Source organism: Staurois parvus, unplaced genomic scaffold (assembly GCF_062004578.1).
Source record: "Staurois parvus isolate SC_StPar_1 unplaced genomic scaffold, SC_StPar_1.0 ptg000498l, whole genome shotgun sequence".
NCBI classification, from domain to species: domain Eukaryota; kingdom Metazoa; phylum Chordata; class Amphibia; order Anura; family Ranidae; genus Staurois; species Staurois parvus.
Window position 1 is genome coordinate 852485 of NW_028318294.1, and position 23093 is coordinate 875577.

General features: G+C 47.0%; 1 protein-coding gene across 3 annotated transcripts in view; it reads right to left on the bottom strand.

Moving 5' to 3' along the window:
• Positions 1 to 23093, bottom strand: part of CPNE2 (copine 2) — a 263539-nt gene that overhangs the window by 116011 nt on the left and 124435 nt on the right. For all 3 annotated transcript variants that reach the window (XM_089689791.1, XM_089689792.1, XM_089689790.1), the window contains exon 3: positions 1130 to 1309. In XM_089689791.1, coding sequence (XP_089545917.1) covers positions 1130 to 1309 — 180 coding nt within the window. The remainder of the gene's footprint in view (positions 1 to 1129; positions 1310 to 23093) is intronic.

The window sequence follows — 23093 nt, forward strand, 5'->3', positions numbered from 1 at the left end:
AGTCTGGAAGGCAGAAGGACTATGCTCCCAAAGGCAGGCCACAGATGATGCATTTACTTTCCTGGAACCAGCATGGGAGTGCAGGGAGCTATCCCTGCCAGGAGAAAACAATGATTATTGCTGGCGGTTATAGCCATTGGCAGTAATCGTATGCTGAAAACCTGACATGCTGGTTGTACCCAAGTTGATGGATGAGTTGACTTGGGAAAAAAACAGCCTGCCCATAGGTAGATTGAATCTCAGCAGGTCCCTGCTGAAGCAGCCGAGATTCAATCCATCTATGGCTGGCCTAATTCACAGGAACGGGACCCATTTCTTATGCAGTCCAAGTCTTTTAGCATCTAAATGTACAAATGTCCTAAAAACTGTGGATATGATAATTTTTTTTTTGAATATTCTTCCTCTAAAATGTAAGAATTCTTCTTATTCAAATAAACCTCAAAAGAAAAATTATATTCGCACATAGTGCATTATACCCAACATGTGATATGTTTCTCAATACGCACTTCCAAACTCGTGATAAATCGTGCAAAATTCCACCTTGTGACCACTTCTAAATAACTGTCATCCTTACTCTTACCCTATGTAAACTTGAAAAAACCTTTAATCAATTCCACTTTTAAATCGCTACATGACTTCACTTCTCAATCCGTTTACCTCAGTGTAGGAGATGCACCTCCAAAAAATGTGAATATAGTGTAATATCCTTAAAGCAATATACGGTATACACTATTGTACTTCCTTCACGTCTCCACAAATCCCCAGCGTATGTGAATGCATAAACCGCCATCTCATATATCCTGCACCTTACCAGACGGTAAGAATCAACCAGCATTGAATAGATATAAATTCTTCTCATCCCAAAGTATATATGATCTCCGATGGCATCTCCTTGCTGCTGTGCTCTTCCTTCTCCCTTTCACATGTGTGGTTTTTGTGTGCTCACCGATGGTGAAAAAACAGCCTGCCCATAGGTGGATTGAATCTCAGCCAGTCCCTGCTGAACCAGCCGAGGTTCGATCTATTTATGGCTGGCTTAATTCACAGGAACGGGACCCATTTCTTAATTGCCTTTAGCATTTTAAATTCAGATACTGGTTATAACAAGCTATGCTCCTATAGAACTTACCGATCCAACCGTACAAGAATACTCCCCCAAAAAGTCATGTTCGTACAGCTGTGTGCTTGACTTGTCCTGATCAAAAATGGCAAACCTTAACTTCTGCACCTCTTCAAAGTGGTAGTTTATGGTGAACTTCTTTGAAAATACGGGGTTCAGGTTGTTGACACTTGTTTCAGTTCTGTCAATCTACAACAGACAAAAGACACACTGTGTTATTCCGTAATTACTTTTGCACAGTATTTTTTAATTCAGAATTATTCTAAATAAAACAAACATGAATCTGCCTGCTGTTTACTTACATAGAATATGGTATCATTATTATATTTGCGGTAGGAATGAATGAAAAGCTGTGTTCTGAGCATAGACAACTACAGATTTGCCATTGGCCATATACCACATGGCATTGGCAACAGACTATAAATCACAAGCCATTTTCCATAACTAAAAGACCATCAGTATTTGCAGCACCAGATCACTGGCTGTTTCCACAAGTGTTGTATATTTAAAATTCCTTTTCATGTTCTCTCACATTTTAAAAAGGCCACTGAGAGCTTTTTGTAACTAAAGTGGTTAGGTGAATAAAAATCAAAATCAATTTAGAAGAACCCTTTGCAAGAAAACACACATGCTTCTAAACGTCACCTATGAAAGAACTAAAAAAATACTTAGGAATGTGGTAAATCAGAGCCAAACAAGTTTAATGGCCCGTACACACAATAAGAAAATCGTACAAACATTTCTGCACAAGCCCATTATCTGATTATTAGTATAGTGCTTTTGATGGCTGATTTTGACTATTTGGATGACAAAAACTGAGGGTGCAACCTAGAAAATTGTTATCATATGTGAACAAAATGTCCAATTTTCATTTAATGTGTACAGTTATTGCACGGAAATAATCAAATAGAAAAAAAAATGCATGATTAGGTAGCATAGAATGATCCTACACTTCCTCTTCTACTATGCTATTACGTAGCTACATTTGCCTTTGTTGGCCAAGAATTTTCTTACAAGTCAATACCATTCTGACTACATCATGATATGCACTTTGGTGGAAAATTGGACGATCGGTTGTCCAATTTTTTCATGGTGTGTACTAGGCTTGAGCCACCATTCACACTTGAGGCTAGCTTTAGGCCTGGTTCACACCTATGAGTTCTTCAGTGATTTTTTCCTTTTACTCTAGATTCACATCTGTGCAGGTGGTGCCGCTGCGGATCCACATGAAAATCCGTGCAGCCGCACCACCCGCACAGAGAATTGCGGACCAGCGGGCGGGTGCCATTAGTTCTAATGGCGTGCCGCCCACACTGGGAAACGCAACCGTACTGGGAACCGAGGTTCCTGTGCGGGCTGCATTTTCCAAAGAAGTGCAGGGACTTCTTCCCTGCGTGTCACGGGCACGGGAGTCCATTCAAATGAATGGGCTCTCGTGCCCGTGCAAAACGCGGCCCACACAGCCGCATAAGTGTGAACCAGGGGTTACAGAACCTCACTATAGTCCATTTAACATGGTTTCCTGTGGGACACATCCACATCTATGCATTTTCAGTCACTGAGTTTTTGGATAGGGTCAGGGACTTTTTTTCTCACAGCAGATTGCAACCAGGCCTTACACCTGAGCTTCTTCAAGTTTTTTTATGCACGTTTATAAATGCATCAATAGATGTAATAAACTCTCGAACTACAATCAGCATAAAATCCTACCAAGTAAAAACTAGCAGCTGGCTGACATGTTTGTATATGTGTTTTTCATAAGTTTTTAGGATTGAGTGATGGACAGCCAAGAAATCACGTAAAAAGCAGGCATTTGTCAGGTGCTCCCATTCATGTTATTAATAATAAGGAGCCAAAAATGCTCAACTCTGCCCTAAGGCTACGTTCACACTAGCCTTGTGTGCAGGCGGCAGAGAGGCGTTTGGGAAGCGCTTTTACCGCTTCCCAAACGCCTCTGCCAATTCTGCACATTACAGCACATGGTGCTGTTCTAACGGGAGCGTTTGCGTCGCGTCGCGGCAAAACGGACGCCTCTGGTTGAGTCAGGAGGCTTTGAAGCCTCCTATTCTTGTCTATGGTGCCGCTCCGCAAACGCCCGGCCGGCGTTTGCGGTGCGGTTGTGACGCGGGGCGTTTGCGGAGCAGTAACACCACTCAAACTGCATTATAGGCGTTTGTGGGGCGTTATTAACGCTCGGCAAACGCCTAGCAACCGCCGCTAAACCGCACATGCGGCGTTTGCGGAGCGTTTGCCGAGCGTTAAAAAACGCTCCGCAAACGCCGGACCAACGCTCGCCAAACGCTATAGGGGCGTTTGGCAAGCGTTGGCAAAACAGCCAAGTGTGAACGAGCCCTAAGGAAGCTCACGTACCTTTTCAAGCTTTGAGCAACAAGCTTTAAACCGCACCATACTCAAGTGTGATCAGGTACCATAGGGAATACAAAGGAAATCCTGGTGTCTGTTTCTGAAGTTCTAGAAAAAATGCTCCAAAACGCTTAGATTTGAACCAGGGCTAATTTTTTTGCTGCGATGATGATCACATCTAAAATTCCTATTCTTTAATATTGTGCCTTTTTTCATCTCTACGCTCAGTCTCTGAGTGTAGAGCTCGATAGGTAAACAAGATTTTTTTGGAGCTGTGTAGGTGTACAGGGGCTTCCATTAATGTTTATAGGGCTAAAAAATGTGTAACACACCAAAAAAAAAAAGAAAACAGTATATTTGCATGCTTTTGCGTCTGAAAAACTCTTCTCCTATGCTCTCCTCAAAAAAAAACAAACCTAAAAAATACTTTGTAAAGCACGGCTACATGCACAAAAGCAAAAAAAAAAGCTTCAAAATAATTTAGCTCAGAGAGAAATCCCAACTTTCAGTCTCAACTGCCTGAAAAAACATTCTCCTTAATTTAGAGAGATTGCCACTCTCCAGAACATTCAGTGCAGAAAAACATCATCAATAGAACATATAGTTGGTAAGGTTGAATAAAGATACCAGTCCATCCAGTTCAACCTTTGTAGGTGTGTGTGTTCATGTCTAAAATAATTTCCCATACCCCTGTATACTGTGTTCAACAAGATGCCCATCCAAGAGTTGTTTTTTTTTTTAACTGTCAATACTTCCCGCTGACACCACACATCCTTACAGCCCTGACAGTGAAAAACCTTCTACGCCGTTTAAGGTAAACCACATCTCTTCCTATTTCAATGAGTGGCCCCATGTCTTCTTAAACTCCCTGGGACGGAGTAGTCTATTCCCTATGCTAGAATCACTATTAGGATATATGTATATCGTTATCATATCTCCTCTCAAGCGTCTCTTCTCCAGGAAGAATAAGTTTAATGTTTGTAGTCCTATAGACAGAAGGAAAAAGATAAAAAAAAAAGCTTGATAGGTTTTCACCTTGTTCTGCCCTAGCCAAACATAAAATGTATGGGTATAACAAAGGTATGTAAAGCTGCTAGAAAGTCCAGCCAATCACCTGAATTGAATCCAATAGAAAATCTATGGAAAGAACTAAAGATCAGAGTTCACTGCTGCAAAAGATGGTGTTAGGCCAGCCATAGACAGTTCACATCTCGGCCGGTTCAGCAGGATCCGGCCAAGATTCCAAGCATGTATGGGCAGGCCGAATGTACCTAAGTTGATCAACCTGGGTACAACCAGCCTGACGGATTTTACATGCGATTATCCCTACTGGCTTTTATAACCGCTAGCAATATTCATTGTATTCTTCCAGCAGGGACGACTTCCCCCACCCGCCTTACTGCTGGGAGAACACAATGGCTCAGCAGGAGGGATTCCAGGAAAGAAATTGGCTGCCTATGGCCTACCTTAGCCTTTAACAAAATGCATAAACAACCTCACTTTTCTCTCATAAACTGTTATTCCTGTTATCCCAAGCAATGGAGTTTAGCAAAGGCAGACATGGTTGAAGTCCAGCCTGGGAGGCAACCATGGCTCTCTCCAAATATATAGTAGAGGAGTGAGCATAGCCACTAAAATTGTAGACCATTCTATTATAGATTTCAGCACTGAGCTTTCTCTCTGGCAACTGCAACCTCATCCATGCTGCAACATAAGAGCAAAGTTGCACAGCAGGAAGTATGAGACAAAATCTGACCCTTCAAAACCTAACTGCAAAGGATTATAATAAACTAAGATTCATCATAGAGCAAGTGTACTGTGTTACATTAGGAGGTTTGATGTCTGCACGGTTACTACTTGGTGCAAAAAGAGAGTGAGATAATGCTGTGAAGTCAAAGAGGAAAAAGCTGTAGATCAAAGAAAGGACAAATCCATTAGATAGTTTCAAAAGGTTAGTTTTATTTAAAAGAAAATTGGTGACGAGCATGTTTTGAGAGTGTTGGTCCCCTTCATCAAGACTCCAAAGCTAGTTAAATAACACACATTCCGAGGAAAACCAGGAGGACATAATAAAAAACCTGGAACAAAACATGCAAACATAAATGTAAAAACAAACATAATAACATATCAGTTGGCGACATGCAAGAGCACATTTGCCCATAGCTTGATGTTGCTCATGTAACCTGTAGGCTCATAATAAGATACCACGTGGCCAGCGGCGGACTGACAACTCAATAGGGGATCATGGGGCCCCTGTGTCCTTGCCCAAACTCAAAAAAGCCTATGAAAAAGGTACCAGGGGCATCTCATGGGGCCCCCTACTGACCCCGGGCCCTCGGGCAGTGCCCGGGTTTCCAAATGGTCAGTCCGCCCCTGCACGTGGCAGCACTAAGGTCATTGGTTTGAATCCCAAGCACTTTACTACCTGCATAGTGTTTGCATGTTCTTCCTGCACCTGTATGGTTCCTCCCACATGCCAAAGATATCCGGATAGGTTAATTGCCCCCTTAGTATTTGTATGTCCTATAGGGCAGGGACTGATGTGAATGTATATGTAAAAATGCTGAACAAATTGTCAGTGTTATATATACAGTATCTCACAGGTCTTGGCCACCATGCTGCAGCTCAGTTTCAGGGTTTAGGCCATCTTTCTGTAGAGCAACAATTCTTTTTTTCAGATCCTCAGAGAGTTCTTTGCCATGAGGTGCCATGTTCAACTTCCAGTAACCAGTATGAAAGAGTGAGAGCGATAACACCAAATTTAACACACCTGTTCCCCATTCACACCTGAGACCTTGTAACACTAACGAGTCACATGACACCGGGGAGGGAAAATAGCTAATTGGGCCCAATTTGGACATTTTCACTTAGGGGTGTACTCCCTTTTGTTGCCAGCGGTTTAGACATTAATGGCTGTGTGTTGAATTATTTTGAGGGGACAACAAATTCACATGTTATACAAGCTGTACACTCACTATTTTACATTGTAGCAAAGTGTAATTTCTTCAGTGTTGTCACATGAAAAGACAGAATAAAATATTTACAAAAATGTGAGGGGTGTACTCACTTCTGGGAGATAGTGTGTATCTAAAGTGAATAAAACATAAGCATAATATATGTATCCTTTGCGTATTTGTTAAGACTTTATGCACATGGACACATTTTCCCATGCAATGTAAATACATGGTGTATGTTTGGTACCTGGGATGTCCTGGTGCTGCGTACAGCCGCCCATAGACCTGAAAGCAGCTATGCACCACTATCAGCACAAACACACAGTACTTGCTTTTTGGACAATATGTTTGTGCACATGTTTATTTTATGCTAATAGTGGCACATAACTGTGCACAGCTGCCTTCCCCCTATTATGGGCCTACAAGTTACAAGGGCAACCCTAAATCATTTAACATGCTGACTATTGTAGGGACTACTAACAGGGCTTCATGCACGCAGAGCCTAAAAATATGTCGCTGTTACAGGCGTTGAGTGTTTTTTCCAGCTTGTAAAAACACCTCCATGTAAGCCTATGTGTCCATGTACACACAGTCATTTACAGGCAGGGAAAAAAACCCCAAAAGGTGCATTCAGGAGAAATGAAACATGTATTAATTATTATTCTGGCCAACAGAATAAGACACTAGATGTGCCTATACGCATATGCAATCAGTGGTGTATTTAGATTTTGTGCTGCCCTAGGCAACACAAACATTTTGCACCCCCCCAATAAGAGAGCAAGAGAATCAATAAGTGTATGTATGTATGTACGATTCTCTCTGTGTCTCTCTCTTCTCTCTCCCTTTCTTTCTCTTCCCCCCTCTCTCTCTTCCCCCCCTCTCGCTCTCTTCAATCCCCCTCTCTCTCTTCAATCCCCCCTCTCTCTCTCTCTCTTCAATCCCCCCCTCTCTCAATCCCCCCCTCTCTCTCTTCGATCCCCCCCCCCTCTCTCTCTTCGATCCCCCGCCTCCCACTCTTCAATCCCCCCCCTCTCTCTCTTCAATCCCCCCTCTCTCTCTCTTCAATCCCCCTTCTCTCTCAGATCGTATGGGACTACACACACGCACAGAACTCCTCCAAGAGCTGCTGATCTCCGGGCAGCAGGAAGGGGGGGAGGTGTGTGCAGTCCCATACGATCTGTCAGTGTATAATGTGCTGGATGGTCGACAGGAGGGAGAGCCCACAGAACACAACACAGCTCTCCTCCTCCAGGCTCTTTCATCTCTGCCACTTCTCCTCTCCCTGCTCCAGGCTGTCCCCTGGTCCTGGCTCATCAGCTGCTGGAGGGAGAGGTACACAAGCATCGCTCTGCAACTGCCCTCCCCCATGCCCCACCACATCGAACCTCCTGTTGTCCGGGCCACTGCAAGAGTACCGATGGTACCCCTCTGATGGTGGCCCTGCATGGCTCTGTCCACTGCTGCTCAAAAGGTCCCTTCTTCTGGGGGGATGGGGTTGGGTGCTGCCGCCCCCCTAAAAATTGCTGCCCTAGGAAAACGCCTTGTTTTTGCCTCGCAGTAGATATGCCCCTGTATGCAATACGCAGCTTATACCATATTTTTAAGCAGCTTTTTCCTGCCAAGAGCTCTGGCTTTAACAGGGGATAAAACAAAAGCTCTAAATGGCGGACCGTGGTCCAGAACCAGACCGAGGGACAGTCCTGTCCGGACCACAGCCATGTCACTGCCATGGCTGGGTGTCCTCTTCCAGGCCTCTCACCCAGCCACCGATGTCATCCTCACAATGAGCGGGGCGTGATTACCCAGCTTGTTAATATGTAAAGTTTTCCGCTCTCTGCAGCTCGAGACAGAAATCGGGAGTCTTTTTCATATCAGCAAGCCAGACAATCGCCTTCTTGTTTACATAATAACTTAGGCAGCTCCCACCCCTCAGTCCCGATCTGCAGCTCTTCCCACCCGCTATGAAGATGACATTGGTGGCGGACTGCAGGCCCAGGAGAGGACACCCCAGAAGGATTAATACCTCTGCACTGCCTAAGGTACCAAAGGACTGTGCAGGTGAAGGCTTGCATTAAAAGGGGTGCTGTGTTGTGTTAGGGGGCGCTGTGTTGTGTTAAGGGGGTGCAGTGTTGTGTTAAGGGGTGCTGTGTTGTGTTAAGGGGCGCTGTGTTGTGTTAAGGGGCACTGTGTTGTGTTAAGGGGTGCTGTGTTGTGTTAGGGGCACTGTGTTATGTTAAGGGGTGCTGTGTTGTGTTAAGGGGCACTGTGTTGTGTTAAGGGGCACTGTGTTTTGTTAGGGGTGCTGTGTTATGTTAAGGGGCACTGTGTTGTGTTAAGGGGCGCTGTGTTGTGTTAGGGATGCTGTGTTGTGTTAGGGACGCTGTGTTGTGTTAAGGGGTGCTGTTTTATGTTAAGGGGCACTGTGTTATGTTAAGGGGCACTGTGTTATGTTAAGGGGCACTGTGTTATGTTAAGGGGTACTGTGTTGTGTTAAGGGGCACTGTGATATTTAAAGGGGCACTGTGATATTTAAAGGGGCACTGTGATATTTAAAGGGGCACTGCAATGTAAAGGGTGGCAGTGATGTGAAGGGGAACTGAGGACACTGTGGGACTTCTTTAAAAAAGAGGGGACTGTGATGTAGAGGGGACTACAGTGTGAAAGCTACACTGAAGATGATAATGTACCGGGGGCTGTGATGTATTATATTGCTAACGAAATTTGGACCTCTGCTGGAAGGAAATTTTGCTGACCGGACCTCCGTAAATTTTAATTCAAGACCCCTGCTCTAGCTGAATGGTGGTCTCCACCACTTTACCCATGGTGCAGACACCATGCTACTTTAGTACCAGCATCACATTCTTACATACTTAGATTAAAAAAAATATATATATTTACTTCATCCTCAAGAAAAAAATTAATACTAATCAGACGACGAAAGGGTGGAGCTTGTATAAATGGACATCACTGCTCATGTGTGCCTAGAGAAGTAAGTCTATATATAGTTCTGCCTGGCCTGCCTAGTGCTAGCTATAACAATGGGTAAAGATTTTACCGCTCTGGATATGGATTACTGGTGGCAGCGATAATGATAGCTGTCACAATTAGAATGGATTGCAATGTAAATGGAGATGTCAGTAAAGGATGAAATGACAAAGTGCACAACTGCTTATGCGGGAAATTGACAAGTTCAGAATAAGTGGTGCTAAACGGTAAAGTAAGCCATAAAGAATCAGCAAATTTCAAGTTAATATAATATTAAATATTTAACTACTTAAAGGCAAAAAGGAGCCTATTGAAACCCTCAAGGAAATAAAATGGTGTAATCAACAGTGGTCTTGGGTCTATATAACAAGTACTTCAAGAGACCTGCTTGAGTCCTTGGTTTACCTTTAATGTATTTTTGGGTTTCCAAACCCAGGGCACTTCACTGTTCCATTAAAGTGTCACTAAACCCAGGACCCTGCATTCACTATATCTGGTCTCCCCGGACCCTGCATTCACTATATCTGGTCTCCCAGGACCCTGCATCCACTATATCTGGTCTCCCCGGACCCTGCATTCACTATATCTGGTCTCCCCGGACCCTGCATTCACTATATCTGGTCTCCCAGGACCCTGCATTCACTATATCTGGTCTCCCCGGACCCTGCATTCACTATATCTGGTCTCCCCGGACCCTGCATTCACTATATCCGGTCTCCCCGGACCCTGCATTCACTATATCTGGTCTCCCCGGACCCTGCATTCACTATAACTGGTCTCCCAGGACCCTGCATTCACTATATCTGGTCTCCCAGGACCCTGCATTCACTATATCTGGTCTCCCACAGTACACAGAAAATGGAAATGCAATTATTTTAGTAAATATAAACTACTAAATACCTTTTCTAATCAGCAATACAGAGCAGTCTTTTGACTTCTATCAATGTCCAGCCAAGTACTGGTTAATCTTGTAGAAGGAGTTTTCATTCTCCTCTGACTGTCCTATGAGGTTGCATGACAGATGCTGTGTGCACCAGTTTTACTAAATCTCCTCCTAAGTAGTAATGGTTCACTTAGGGTAGGGTTAAGTGCTAGGGATTCTAGTAGTAAGCTGTCCATACAGTAGATGATGCGAAAATTCTCAGTACAACACAAATGTTGTTCAAAAGTACTTCAAAATTTACCTTTTCATATACACAGTGAATTGATTGGCCTCAAATGATTCATAGATTAAAATAATCCTCCTACATAGGTTGTACTTGTTTATCAGCAGTCTTCTCTTCTCTACATCTGTTCAAAGTGCAGAATTTATAAAACCGGTCTTAGATGTCAGAAAGCAGGGGGTGGGGAACTGAAATTATAAACTGCAGAGCTCAGTGTGGAGATCTCTGAGAGCTCATTGGAGTGGAAGAGACACCCCCCCTCCACACAGCTCACAGGAACAGAACTGAGGCTATCAACCACGGGCTGTGATCCCTCCCCTGGCTCACTTGATAAAGCGCATGCGCACGAAACATGTTGTCCTGGCAACCGGCCTCTTCCTTCTAAAGCTGCGGCTCCAGCAAGAGTTCCTCCCCTTCGTCTCTCCACATCGTGGTGACGTCATCCGGGACGCTGGGACGTCGGATACACGTGGTCCCTGCACTGACAGGCATTCTACTCTCCACTGCTTCCCTCTGAGTGGATGGGCCGTCCATCTTGGAACCTGGCTTCTTAAAGCCACAGGCTGGTTATTTATTTTTTACCATATGAATTATTAAAGGCACACCTCCATATAAGGTGTATTACTTTTATCACAAAACTACACAGCACCTGGCTCCTGTTCATATAGATCCCTCTCCTGTCACTTTTTTTTCTCTTGGTATCGAGAAAACTTGTCAGATTTTGATAGCGTAGGAACCGGGCAGCTTACAGAAATGACACTTAGTGCTCCACATTGAGACAAGTAGACACTATAGACAGATATGTTTTATTCATATTTCATTTCTGAGGTTGACAAACACTTTAAGGTAAAAAAAAAACTTTCAAAAGTTGCTCCCCCCAGCCCCCTCTTAAACACTTACCTGAGCCTGATCTTGATCCAGCAGTGTGCCCGCCTGCAGCAGCTCTTCTCCCCTCTCTCTCTTCTCACAGGAGACTCGGCAGCAGTGGGAGCCAAAACAGGGTGGAGCGCTGGCTGTGTCTGTGTCCCCGAGTCCTTCCTGTGTGTCCTGGTCCCTCCCTCTCAGTGCTGGCTCTTGGTCCCTCCCACTCAGGGCTGGCTCACCCTTCAGCCAAGCAGATGTCTTTCAGGAAGAGACCAGGCTCCGCTGCTGCCCAATTCGTGAGTACCAGCTGCCCCCTCCCTGACCGGCTCCCCCAGCTCTGATCAGTACACAGGACTTTGATCCATGGTCCCTTTGACAGTTTCAGGCTGTCCAGGGTCCCCTCCAACACTGTCCTCTGCCCTTTACTCTTCCCCTGATCCTGTGCAGGAGTCCTCTCCTCTTCCTGCACCTCCTATCTACCCTGCACCCCTCACCCCATACTCTGTAGAGCCCTGAACCCCTCACTGTTCACCTTGACCCTACCCTTCACTAATCACCCTGACCTACCCCATAAACTCATGCACCACTTACTATTCACCTGCCCCCACCTTGACCCACTCTATATAACACTGCACCACCCACTATTCACTCTGTCCCCACCTCATACTGCACCACTCACAATTCACCCTGCTCCTACTCCATACTGCTCTACTCTATATATCACTTCACCCCACACTATTTAATCTGCTCCCACCCCATACTGCTCTACTCTATATATCACTTCACCCCACACTATTTACTCTGCCCCCACCCCATGCTGACCCAGTCTGTATAACACTGCACCCCTGCCTATTTACCCTGCCCCCACCCCAAACTGTTCCACATTATATAACACTGCACCCCAACTATTTACCCTTCTCCAGCCCCATACTGATCTACTCTATTTAACATTGCACCCTGATTGTATGAGGGAGCACCAATCATCCCCAGGAATAATGCTGCACTCATTACTATACAGTCTTCCCCCCACCCTATGCATCCACTTTCCATGTACCCTAATAATATAATATGTACCCTACTAATCATTACAGTACCTTCCCCTTTATATCACAGTGCCCCTTTACATTACAGTGTGAAGGACCGACTCCATGAATATCCCTTCACCAACCGCCCCTGCAAACGCCTGCCCCCTCCCAAATAATTGGAAAAATTGCATGCTCAGTCTAAAATGCCCTAGCCCACTTTTTGTCCCAGTCCGGGCCTGCTTGAAGGAGACAGTTGATGGTGTAAGGGCGCACTAAAAAGCATGTTTCTTTTACATTTTGTCATTTCCATTAAACAAGACAAAATGAGATGACGCTCTGGGTGATACCCTGGTAGGTTTATTACCAGCTGTATGCTCACACCCTGCCTCCTACTGCCAAACCACATATGTAAGAAAGGCTGGTTTCCTTCCTTCTTTGTGCCAATGTAAACCGACAAACCCAATAAACCAGATATTTTTACACTTTTTTCAACAGAGAACTCTGTGTTCTGTTATAAACTTTGCACTGAGGGCACTTGACAATTTATCTTGTACAGAGTTAGGACCTACACAGGCTTTTGTTTGCATATGTTTTAGCATGCCCATGCATTCCCAAATCTATGGCAAACACAAAATACACTTGAAGCAGAATAAATGCAGGAAGCAGCCCATCTGTAGACCAAATGCACCTGTCAATGAATTCTGAATTATCTCAGATGCGTCTTAAACTGATCCCACTGACACAAGCCCAAAGCTGTCAACACAGGTCTTTAGGGTGGTCAGCTAGTGAAGTAGACTAGGCACCTCCACATCAAAGCTGCTCAGTTGGAACTCAGATGGGTATTGTTGCCATATGCTGCCTTTTGCAGTTAAGCACAGAGGTGGCCAAAAGTATGCACTCAAACACAAGATGCAAGAAAAGGCTGTGTTTGGCCTACTCTGCCTGCAGCACAAACCCATTAGGATCTGCTGCAACCAAAAAAAAAATGCAGCCATGAATGCATCCCACTTCTCCAATACAGCATTTTGTCAGGTCATCCAGATAGCCCTGAAAGATTAACTCTAATTTAACTCCACTCCTCGTATCTCCTCTTACACTCTGGGAGGCACATAAACTAGTTATATGGGGCATCTGTAGGGACTCAGCTTAAATGCAATAAGCAAGCCTGTCTGCAGCAGCTTGAACAAGATTTCCATGCCTATTACTCTGATTTTCAGCAAGATCCTCATACAGCGAAAAGACTCCTTATGGAGAAGTCCTGGATGGAGTTGGATTTACACTTTGATGAATAAGCAGAGAAAATGATCCCGACATACAAGGGTTGGACAAAATTATGGAAACACCAGATAGAACAACAAAATTGCTATATGGTGTTGGACCATCTTTGGCACCCAAGACAGGCTGAATTCTCCCGGGAATTGACAAATATATATGGTGGATAATGGAATCTGATACCACTCTTCATTTAAAAATCTTTCCAGTCCGTACAGAGATGTCAGAGGTGGAAAACAAGCCAAAACTTTGTTCTCCAAAAATGACCATAGTGACTCTATAATACTGAGGTCTGGCTACTGCGGAGCCCAAGGAAGGTGCGAGACTTTGTCTGCATACTCGTCAAACTATGATTTGACAACACCAACTGTGTGAATAAGAGCATTATCGTCTTGGTAAATGGCATTGTCTTCAGAAAACAATGTCTGCACCATGGGATGCACATGGTCAGCCAACATTTGTACATAGTCACTGGCCTTTATAGGTGATGATGGGGCCTGCAGAATACCAAGATATGGCTGCCCAAACCCTGATTGTGTTGCCACCATGCTTTACCATTGGCACAGGACAGTCCTGGTTGTAAGCTTGGAATGGTGTTCGCCACATGTAAACATGTCCAGTGGTTGGGAACAATGTAAAACTCGTTTCATCAGACCATATTAGTCTTCCATTGATCGACAGTCCACGATTTATGGGTGCTGCACAACTCTTTCCTCTTCTGAGCATTAATATCAGTTACGAATAGTTTGGCAATTGTGGCTCGCCTGTGAATGTTTTGCTAATGGAGATCCCTCTGCTCAGTTTTTGCGGACACTTTCGCAGCATGTTGCTTTCTTATTCTTGTACAATGTTCTTTTGTCTCTTTCGACCAGTTGACCATGTCGACTGCGCTTACAGTATCTTATCAGACAGAGTTTTACCAGGAAACTGTATATTCTGTCATAACTAGAGATGAGCGAAGTATTCAAAAATTAGATTCGACTGATTCGGCGAATTCGTGGAAAATATTCGATTCGAGTCGAATATATTCGCTGTGAATTTAACTTAAAAAAGGGTGTTTCTAGGCTTCAGAGAGACTTAATATTAGTGCAGAACACTGAACCTTTAATTTAAATGCCCTTGGAGTCTGCTGGGGAAGAGAAATAATACTGTCAGTCAGTATGACATGCAGATGAGTGCCGTCGATCTTAGAATCACCGCACACTTCACTCATTTGGCCAGTCACGGGGCCAAAACCAGTGTTTGGAGTAACAGGGTGGCGGTGGAGGCAGCAGCAATGGGAGGCCATACAGCAACCTATGACAAAATGGAAACCAGCAGGAGTGTGAGGAGACCTCAAAGTGGCACATGGCAGAGTGGGAGCAATGGGAGGCGGTACAGGGACCCATGTCACACTGTGGACCCAGCAGCAGCGTGACGAGGCGGTACGGGGGCCCATGGCAGATTTGGGGCCTGGCAGCACCTATGGGAGGCCTGTAATCTGCCAGCAACCTATGACAAAATGGAAACCAGCAGGAGTGTGAGGAGACCTGAAAGTGGCACATGGCAGAGTGTGGCGATGGAGACAGCAGCAATGGGAGGCCGTACAGGGACCCATGAGAGACTCTGGACCTGGCAGCAGCATGAGGAGGCGGTATATAGGGGCCCATGGCAGATTAGGGGCCTGGCAGCAGCTATAGGAGGCCCGTAATCTGCCAGCACCCTATGTCAAAAAATTCAACACACCAGCAGTGTGTGAGGAGACCTGAAAGTGGCACATGGCAGAGTGTGGCGATGGAGACAGCAGCAATGGGAGGCCGTACAGGGACCCATGAGAGACTCTGGACCTGGCAGCAGCATGAGGAGGCGGTATATAGGGGCCCATGGCAGATTAGGGGCCTGGCAGCAGCTATGGGAGGCCCGTAATCTGCCAGCACCCTATGTCAAAAAATTCAACATACCAGCAGTGTGAGGAGACCTGAAAGTGGCACATGGCAGGGGCATGATTCATGGCGGATTTAGTCAGTTGTGTCAGGAACTGGTGGTTTGAAATCCAGACTAATCCACGCCTGATTCATTTTCACAAACGTGAGTCTCTCCACACTTTGGGTGGACAGTCGTGTCCTCCGCGGAGTTACAATACCTCCTGCCGCACTAAACACGCGCTCCGATGCCACGCTACTGGCCGGGCATGACAGCCTTTCAAGGGCAAATTCAGCTAGTTGGGGCCAAAGGTCAAGTTTCGTTGCCCAGTAGTCAAGGGGATTGTCTACCTCGGTTGGCAGGGTGCTGTCCAAGTAGGCCCAAGCCTGTTGTTTGAGGTCCTGCTCCAGGTCCACCTGATGCTGCTGCTGCTGCGGCTGGTTAGTAGTTTCCTCACTGCGCTGGTGAAGAAAGCTACTCATCATCGACTGCAGACTGAGGCAGCCGCTGCTGGTGGAGCTGCCACTGCTCCTACCACCCCACCCCTCCCCTGCTGCCATGGCAGCGGAACGCGAGCGCACAGGGCCCACAGTGTCTGAGGATGGACGTTGACGCACAAAGGCAGAGACCAACTGACTACATAGGTGGTTTTTATAGTACGTTATTTTGGCCTCCCTCTCAGCAGGTGTGAAAAAGGCCACCATTTTTGAACGGTAGCGAGGGTCCAACAAGGTGGACAGCCAAAAGTCATCCCTCTGTCTGATGGTTATTATTCGGCTGTCGCTACGCAAGCAACCGAGCATGCTATGGGCCATTTGTGCCAAGGAATGCGAGGGACTCCCTGCCTCCATCTCCACAGCATACTGCCACGGTGCGTCTGGGTCCTCTGTCTCCTCCTCCTCCTCCTCTACCACATGCTCCTGCTCCTCCACTCCTGTCCGCTGAGTGGAAAAACCACCCATTTCACTCAATAATTCCTGAGCACAAATGTCCTCCTCTACTTCCTCCTCTTCTTCCTGTCCTGCCCCCACAGGGGTCATGTGGCATTGAGATCTGTGCGCCACGTCTACCGCACCCTGACCAGCCATTGTTAACAGCATTTGTTCCAGGACGTGCAACAGAGGAATGACGTCGTTCATCCCATAGTCCTGCCAACTCACGAATAGCGTGGCCTCCTCAAAGGGCCTGAGCAAGCGGCAGGTGTCACGCATGAGCTGCCAATGGCTGACATCAAAGTTACACAGGGGAGTACCTTTATCCGCTTGTAACATCAGGAAATCGGTGATGGCCTTTCGCTGTTCGTAAAGGGCGGTTTAACATGTATAGGGTTGAATTCCACCTTGTTGCAACGTCGCAGATCAGGCGATGCTGTGCAATTCCGTTCTGCCGCTGCAGCTCAAGGAGGGTGTGCTTTGCGGTGTAGGAATGGCTGAAATGCATGCAAAGTTTACGTGACATTTTAAGGATGTCTTGCAGTGGGATGGTGGATTTTAGGAACCGCTTGACAACCAGATTGAACACGTGAGCCATGCATGGCGCATGGCACAACCTTCCTTGACGCAGAGCAGACACCATGTTCTTTCCGTTGTCGGTTAACATGGTTCCGATTTTCAGTTTGCGCGGAGACAGCCATCTGTCGATTTCTCTGTTCATTACACTGAGAAGTTCCTCCCCTGTGTGACTACGTTCGCCAAGGCATACCAGGTGCAGCACAGCGTGACACCGTTGCGCCCTGCACATGTGATATGCCGGTCGGGTAATGGGACTTGGCACGGGGGTGGCGGCTGAGGATACGGCGGAAGAAGAGGTGGTAGAGGCGGACATCTTTTGTGGACCAAGGACGTGCAAACGTGGAGGCAAAAGCGGCGTGACCTGTCCAAGTTGCTGGTGCGGCTGTGACGGCACCACGTTCACCCAGTGGGCCGTAAATGACATGTACTGTCCCTGACCGTAGTTACAGCTCCACACGTCGGCGCTGCCGTGCACTTTGGCAGAGACCGACATGCTCAAAGACTGGCCCACCATCTCTTCTACATGTGAATGCAGGGCTGGCACTGCCTTTTTGGCGAAGAAATGACGGCTTGGCACTCTCCACCGCGGCGCGGCACAAGCCATCATTTCTCGGAAAGGTGCTGAGTCCACCACTTGGAAAGGGAGGGACTGCAGCACCAGCAACTTGGACAGGAGGACGTTCAGCTTTTGCACCGTCGGGTGCGTGCTCGCAAACTGTTGTCTCTTGGAAACGGATTCCAAGAAAGACTGCTGACGGAATCCGTGAAGAGGAGTAGCAGGAGAAGGAGCATCTGAACGAGCGGAAGATGCCAACGAGCAACAACTCCCCTCAGCAGAGGTGTTGGAGCCTTGACTGGCTGATGGAGGGCGATTGACGTCGGGTGACGGAGCAAGTAACGGAGCGGGTGATGGAGCGGGGGCTGGGGCGGGCAGAACCGCCGTATCTTTATCACGGTTTTCCCAGGCCACCAAATGGCGACGCTGCATATGCTGCCGCAACGCTGTAGTCCCAACATGGGCCCCCTGGCCACGCTTGACTTTCTGGCCACAGTCGACATACGGCTACGTTTACTTCCTCGGGCGGCTTGACGAAAAATTGCCACACCGCCGAGTAGGAAACTTTGCCCCCGATACTCCTCACTGGCTGACTGCTGCTTCCTCCGTGCACACCGGCACCACTACTGGCCGTGGTGGTAGGCTGCAGTGGAGCTGGTGCTCTACTCCGTGGCCGTTTGGCTCCACTGACACTGCTGCGACCCTGCTGCCTCCTGGGCAACCCACCGACTGTTTCGCTCGCTGCCAAGCTGCCACCCTCTTCTCCTGATGATGCGGAAGAAATTGCCTGATGACGACGAGGCTGCCAAGTGCGATCAACCTCCTCATCATCAAGTAGGGTCTCCGCCTCACTACTAGCCCCCTCGGCTGCGTCTGGGTCAGGAGACAGACCTGTCTCTAGACCGGCTACCGAGCCACTCTCCTCGCCAGTACTTCTTCGCCTGGCTGCTGAAAAGGCGGATGTCTCCCCCCGTTCCTGACCGCCCTCTGTTAGCTCTTCCTCACTGTACAGTGGGGCTGAGCCCACAGCATGCGATACTTCGTTTGGTGAGGGAACACCAAAGGACAGGGGCAGGTAGAGGACACGTGATTTCAGTGGGCTTGGTCCCGGGCCATGCCAACTAACGGTTGTGTCTGACGTACCCACCGACCGTTGGCTGTAGGTGTCAGAGGTGACCTGGGAAGAGGAAGACGACCGAGAAAACCAATCGATGACGGCAGGGTTGTCGGTGGAGACACGACCGCTGGATGACACCGGGAGCACTGGCCTCTGGCTGCGAATAGTGCTGCCTCGACCCCTTCCTCTGCTGCCACGTCTGCTCGCTCCTAAAACATTGCCTCCTCTGCCACTCCTCTGCATGTTGTCTGACATACTCTTTAATTCAACGATTCTGTGTCCCTGAGTAACAATTCTGTGTCCCTGAGTAACAATTCTGTGTCTGTCCCTGAGTAACAATTCTGTGGCCCTGAGTAACAATTCTGTGTCCCTGAGTAACAATTCTGTGTCTGTCCCTGAGTAACAATTCTGTGGCCCTGAGTAACAATTCTGTGTCCCTGAGTAACAATTCTGTGTCTGTCCCTGAGTAACAATTCTGTGGCCCTGAGTAACAATTCTGTGTCCCTCAGTAACAATTCTGTGTCTGTCCCTGAGTAACAATTCTGTGGCCCTAAGTAACGGTTCTGTGGCCCTCAGTAACAATTCTGTGTCCCTGAGTAACAATTCTGTGGCCCTAAGTAACGGTTCTGTGGCCCTCAGTATCAATTCTGTGTCCCTCAGTAACAATTCTGTGTCTGTCCCTGAGTAACAATTCTGTGTCTGTCCCTGAGTAACAATTCTGTGGCCCTGAGTAACAATTCTGTGTCCCTCAGTAACAATTCTGTGTCTGTCCCTGAGTAACAATTCTGTGGCCCTAAGTAACGGTTCTGTGGCCCTAAGTAACAATTCTGTGTCCCTGAGTAACAGTTCTGTGGCCCTAAGTAACGGTTCTGTGGCCCTCAGTAACAATTCTGTGGCCCTCAGTAACAATTCTGTGTCTGTCCCTGAGTAACAATTCTGTGGCCCTAAGTAACGGTTCTGTGGCCCTCAGTAACAATTCTGTGTCCCTGAGTAACAATTCTGTGGCCCTAAGTAACGGTTCTGTGGCCCTCAGTAACAATTCTGTGTCCCTCAGTAACAATTCTGTGTCTGTCCCTGAGTAACAATTCTGTGGCCCTAAGTAACAGTTCTGTGGCCCTCAGTAACAATTCTGTGTCCCTGAGTAACGTTTCTGTGGCCCTAAGTAACGGTTCTGTGGCCCTCAGTAACAATTCTGTGGCCCTCAGTAACAATTCTGTGGCCCTCAGTAACAATTCTGTGTCTGTCCCTGAGTAACAATTCTGTGGCCCTAAGTAACGGTTCTGTGGCCCTCAGTAACAATTCTGTGGCCCTCAGTAACAATTCTGTGTCTGTCCCTGAGTAACATTCTGTGGCCCTAAGTAACGGTTCTGTGGCCCTCAGTAACAATTCTGTGTCCCTGAGTAACGTTTCTGTGGCCCTAAGTAACAGTTCTGTGGCCCTCAGTAACAATTCTGTGGCCCTCAGTAACAATTCTGTGTCTGTCCCTGAGTAACAATTCTGTGGCCCTAACTAACGGTTCTGTGGCCCTCAGTAACAATTCTGTGTCCCTGAGTAACAATTCTGTGGCCCTAAGTAACGGTTCTGTGGCCCTCAGTAACAATTCTGTGTCCCTCAGTAACAATTCTGTGTCTGTCCCTGAGTAACAATTCTGTGGCCCTAAGTAACAGTTCTGTGGCCCTCAGTAACAATTCTGTGTCCCTGAGTAACGTTTCTGTGGCCCTAAGTAACGGTTCTGTGGCCCTCAGTAACAATTCTGTGGCCCTCAGTAACAATTCTGTGTCTGTCCCTGAGTAACAATTCTGTGGCCCTAAGTAACAGTTCTGTGGCCCTCAGTAACAATTCTGTGTCCCTGAGTAAAGTTTCTGTGGCCCTAAGTAACGGTTCTGTGGCCCTCAGTAACAATTCTCTGGCCCTCAGTAACAATTCTTTGTCTGTCCCTGAGTAACAATTCTGTGGCCCTAACTAACGTTTCTGTGGCCCTAAGTAACAGTTCTGTGGCCCTCAGTAACAATTCTGTGTCCCTGAGTAACGTTTCTGTGGCCCTAAGTAACGGTTCTGTGGCCCTCAGTAACAATTCTGTGGCCCTCAGTAACAATTCTGTGTCTGTCCCTGAGTAACAATTCTGTGGCCCTAAGTAACAGTTCTGTGGCCCTCAGTAACAATTCTGTGTCCCTGAGTAAAGTTTCTGTGGCCCTAAGTAACGGTTCTGTGGCCCTCAGTAACAATTCTGTGGCCCTCAGTAACAATTCTGTGTCTGTCCCTGAGTAACAATTCTGTGGCCCTAAGTAACGGTTCTGTGGCCCTCAGTAACAATTCTCTGGCCCTCAGTAACAATTCTGTGTCTGTCCCTGAGTAACAATTCTGTGGCCCTAACTAACGTTTCTGTGGCCCTAAGTAACAGTTCTGTGGCCCTCAGTAACAATTCTGTGTCCCTGAGTAACGTTTCTGTGGCCCTAAGTAACGGTTCTGTGGCCCTCAGTAACAATTCTGTGGCCCTCAGTAACAATTCTGTGTCTGTCCCTGAGTAACAATTCTGTGGCCCTAAGTAACGGTTCTGTGGCCCTCAGTAACAATTCTGTGTCCCTGAGTAACGTTTCTGTGGCCCTAAGTAACGGTTCTATGGCCCTCAGTAACAATTCTGTGGCCCTCAGTAACAATTCTGTGTCTGTCCCTGAGTAACAATTCTGTGGCCCTAAGTAACGGTTCTGTGGCCCTCAGTAACAATTCTGTGTCCCTGAGTAACAATTCTGTGGCCCTAAGTAACGGTTCTGTGGCCCTCAGTAACAATTCTGTGGCCCTCAGTAACAATTCTGTGTCTGTCCCTGAGTAACAATTCTGTGGCCCTAACTAACGTTTCTGTGGCCCTAAGTAACAGTTCTGTGGCCCTCAGTAACAATTCTGTGTCCCTGAGTAACGTTTCTGTGGCCCTAAGTACCGTTTCTGTGGCCCTCAGTAACAATTCTGTGTCTGTCCCTGAGTAACAATTCTGTGGCCCTAACTAACGTTTCTGTGGCCCTAAGTAACAGTTCTGTGGCCCTCAGTAACAATTCTGTGTCCCTGAGTAACGTTTCTGTGGCCCTAAGCACCGTTTCTGTGGCCCTCAGTAACAATTCTGTGTCTGTCCCTGAGTAACAATTCTGTGGCCCTAACTAACGTTTCTGTGGCCCTAAGTAACAGTTCTGTGGCCCTAAGTAACAATTCTGTGTCTGTCCCTGAGTAACAATTCTGTGGCCCTAACTAACGTTTCTGTGGCCCTAAGTAACAGTTCTGTGGCCCTCAGTAACAATTCTGTGTCCCTGAGTAACGTTTCTGTGGCCCTAAGTAACGGTTCTGTGGCCCTCAGTAACAATTCTGTGGCCCTCAGTAACAATTCTGTGTCTGTCCCTGAGTAACAATTCTGTGGCCCTAAGTAACGGTTCTGTGGCCCTCAGTAACAATTCTGTGTCCCTGAGTAACGTTTCTGTGGCCCTAAGTAACGGTTCTATGGCCCTCAGTAACAATTCTGTGGCCCTCAGTAACAATTCTGTGTCTGTCCCTGAGTAACAATTCTGTGGCCCTAAGTAACGGTTCTGTGGCCCTCAGTAACAATTCTGTGTCCCTGAGTAACAATTCTGTGGCCCTAAGTAACGGTTCTGTGGCCCTCAGTAACAATTCTGTGGCCCTCAGTAACAATTCTGTGTCTGTCCCTGAGTAACAATTCTGTGGCCCTAACTAACGTTTCTGTGGCCCTAAGTAACAGTTCTGTGGCCCTCAGTAACAATTCTGTGTCCCTGAGTAACGTTTCTGTGGCCCTAAGTACCGTTTCTGTGGCCCTCAGTAACAATTCTGTGTCTGTCCCTGAGTAACAATTCTGTGGCCCTAACTAACGTTTCTGTGGCCCTAAGTAACAGTTCTGTGGCCCTCAGTAACAATTCTGTGTCCCTGAGTAACGTTTCTGTGGCCCTAAGCACCGTTTCTGTGGCCCTCAGTAACAATTCTGTGTCTGTCCCTGAGTAACAATTCTGTGGCCCTAACTAACGTTTCTGTGGCCCTAAGTAACAGTTCTGTGGCCCTAAGTAACAATTCTGTGTCCCTGAGTAACGTTTCTGTGGCCCTAAGTAACGGTTCTGTGGCCCTCAGTAACAATTCTGTGGCCCTCAGTAACAATTCTGTGTCTGTCCCTGAGTAACAATTCTGTGGCCCTAAGTAACAGTTCTGTGGCCCTCAGTAACAATTCTGTGTCCCTGAGTAAAGTTTCTGTGGCCCTAAGTAACGGTTCTG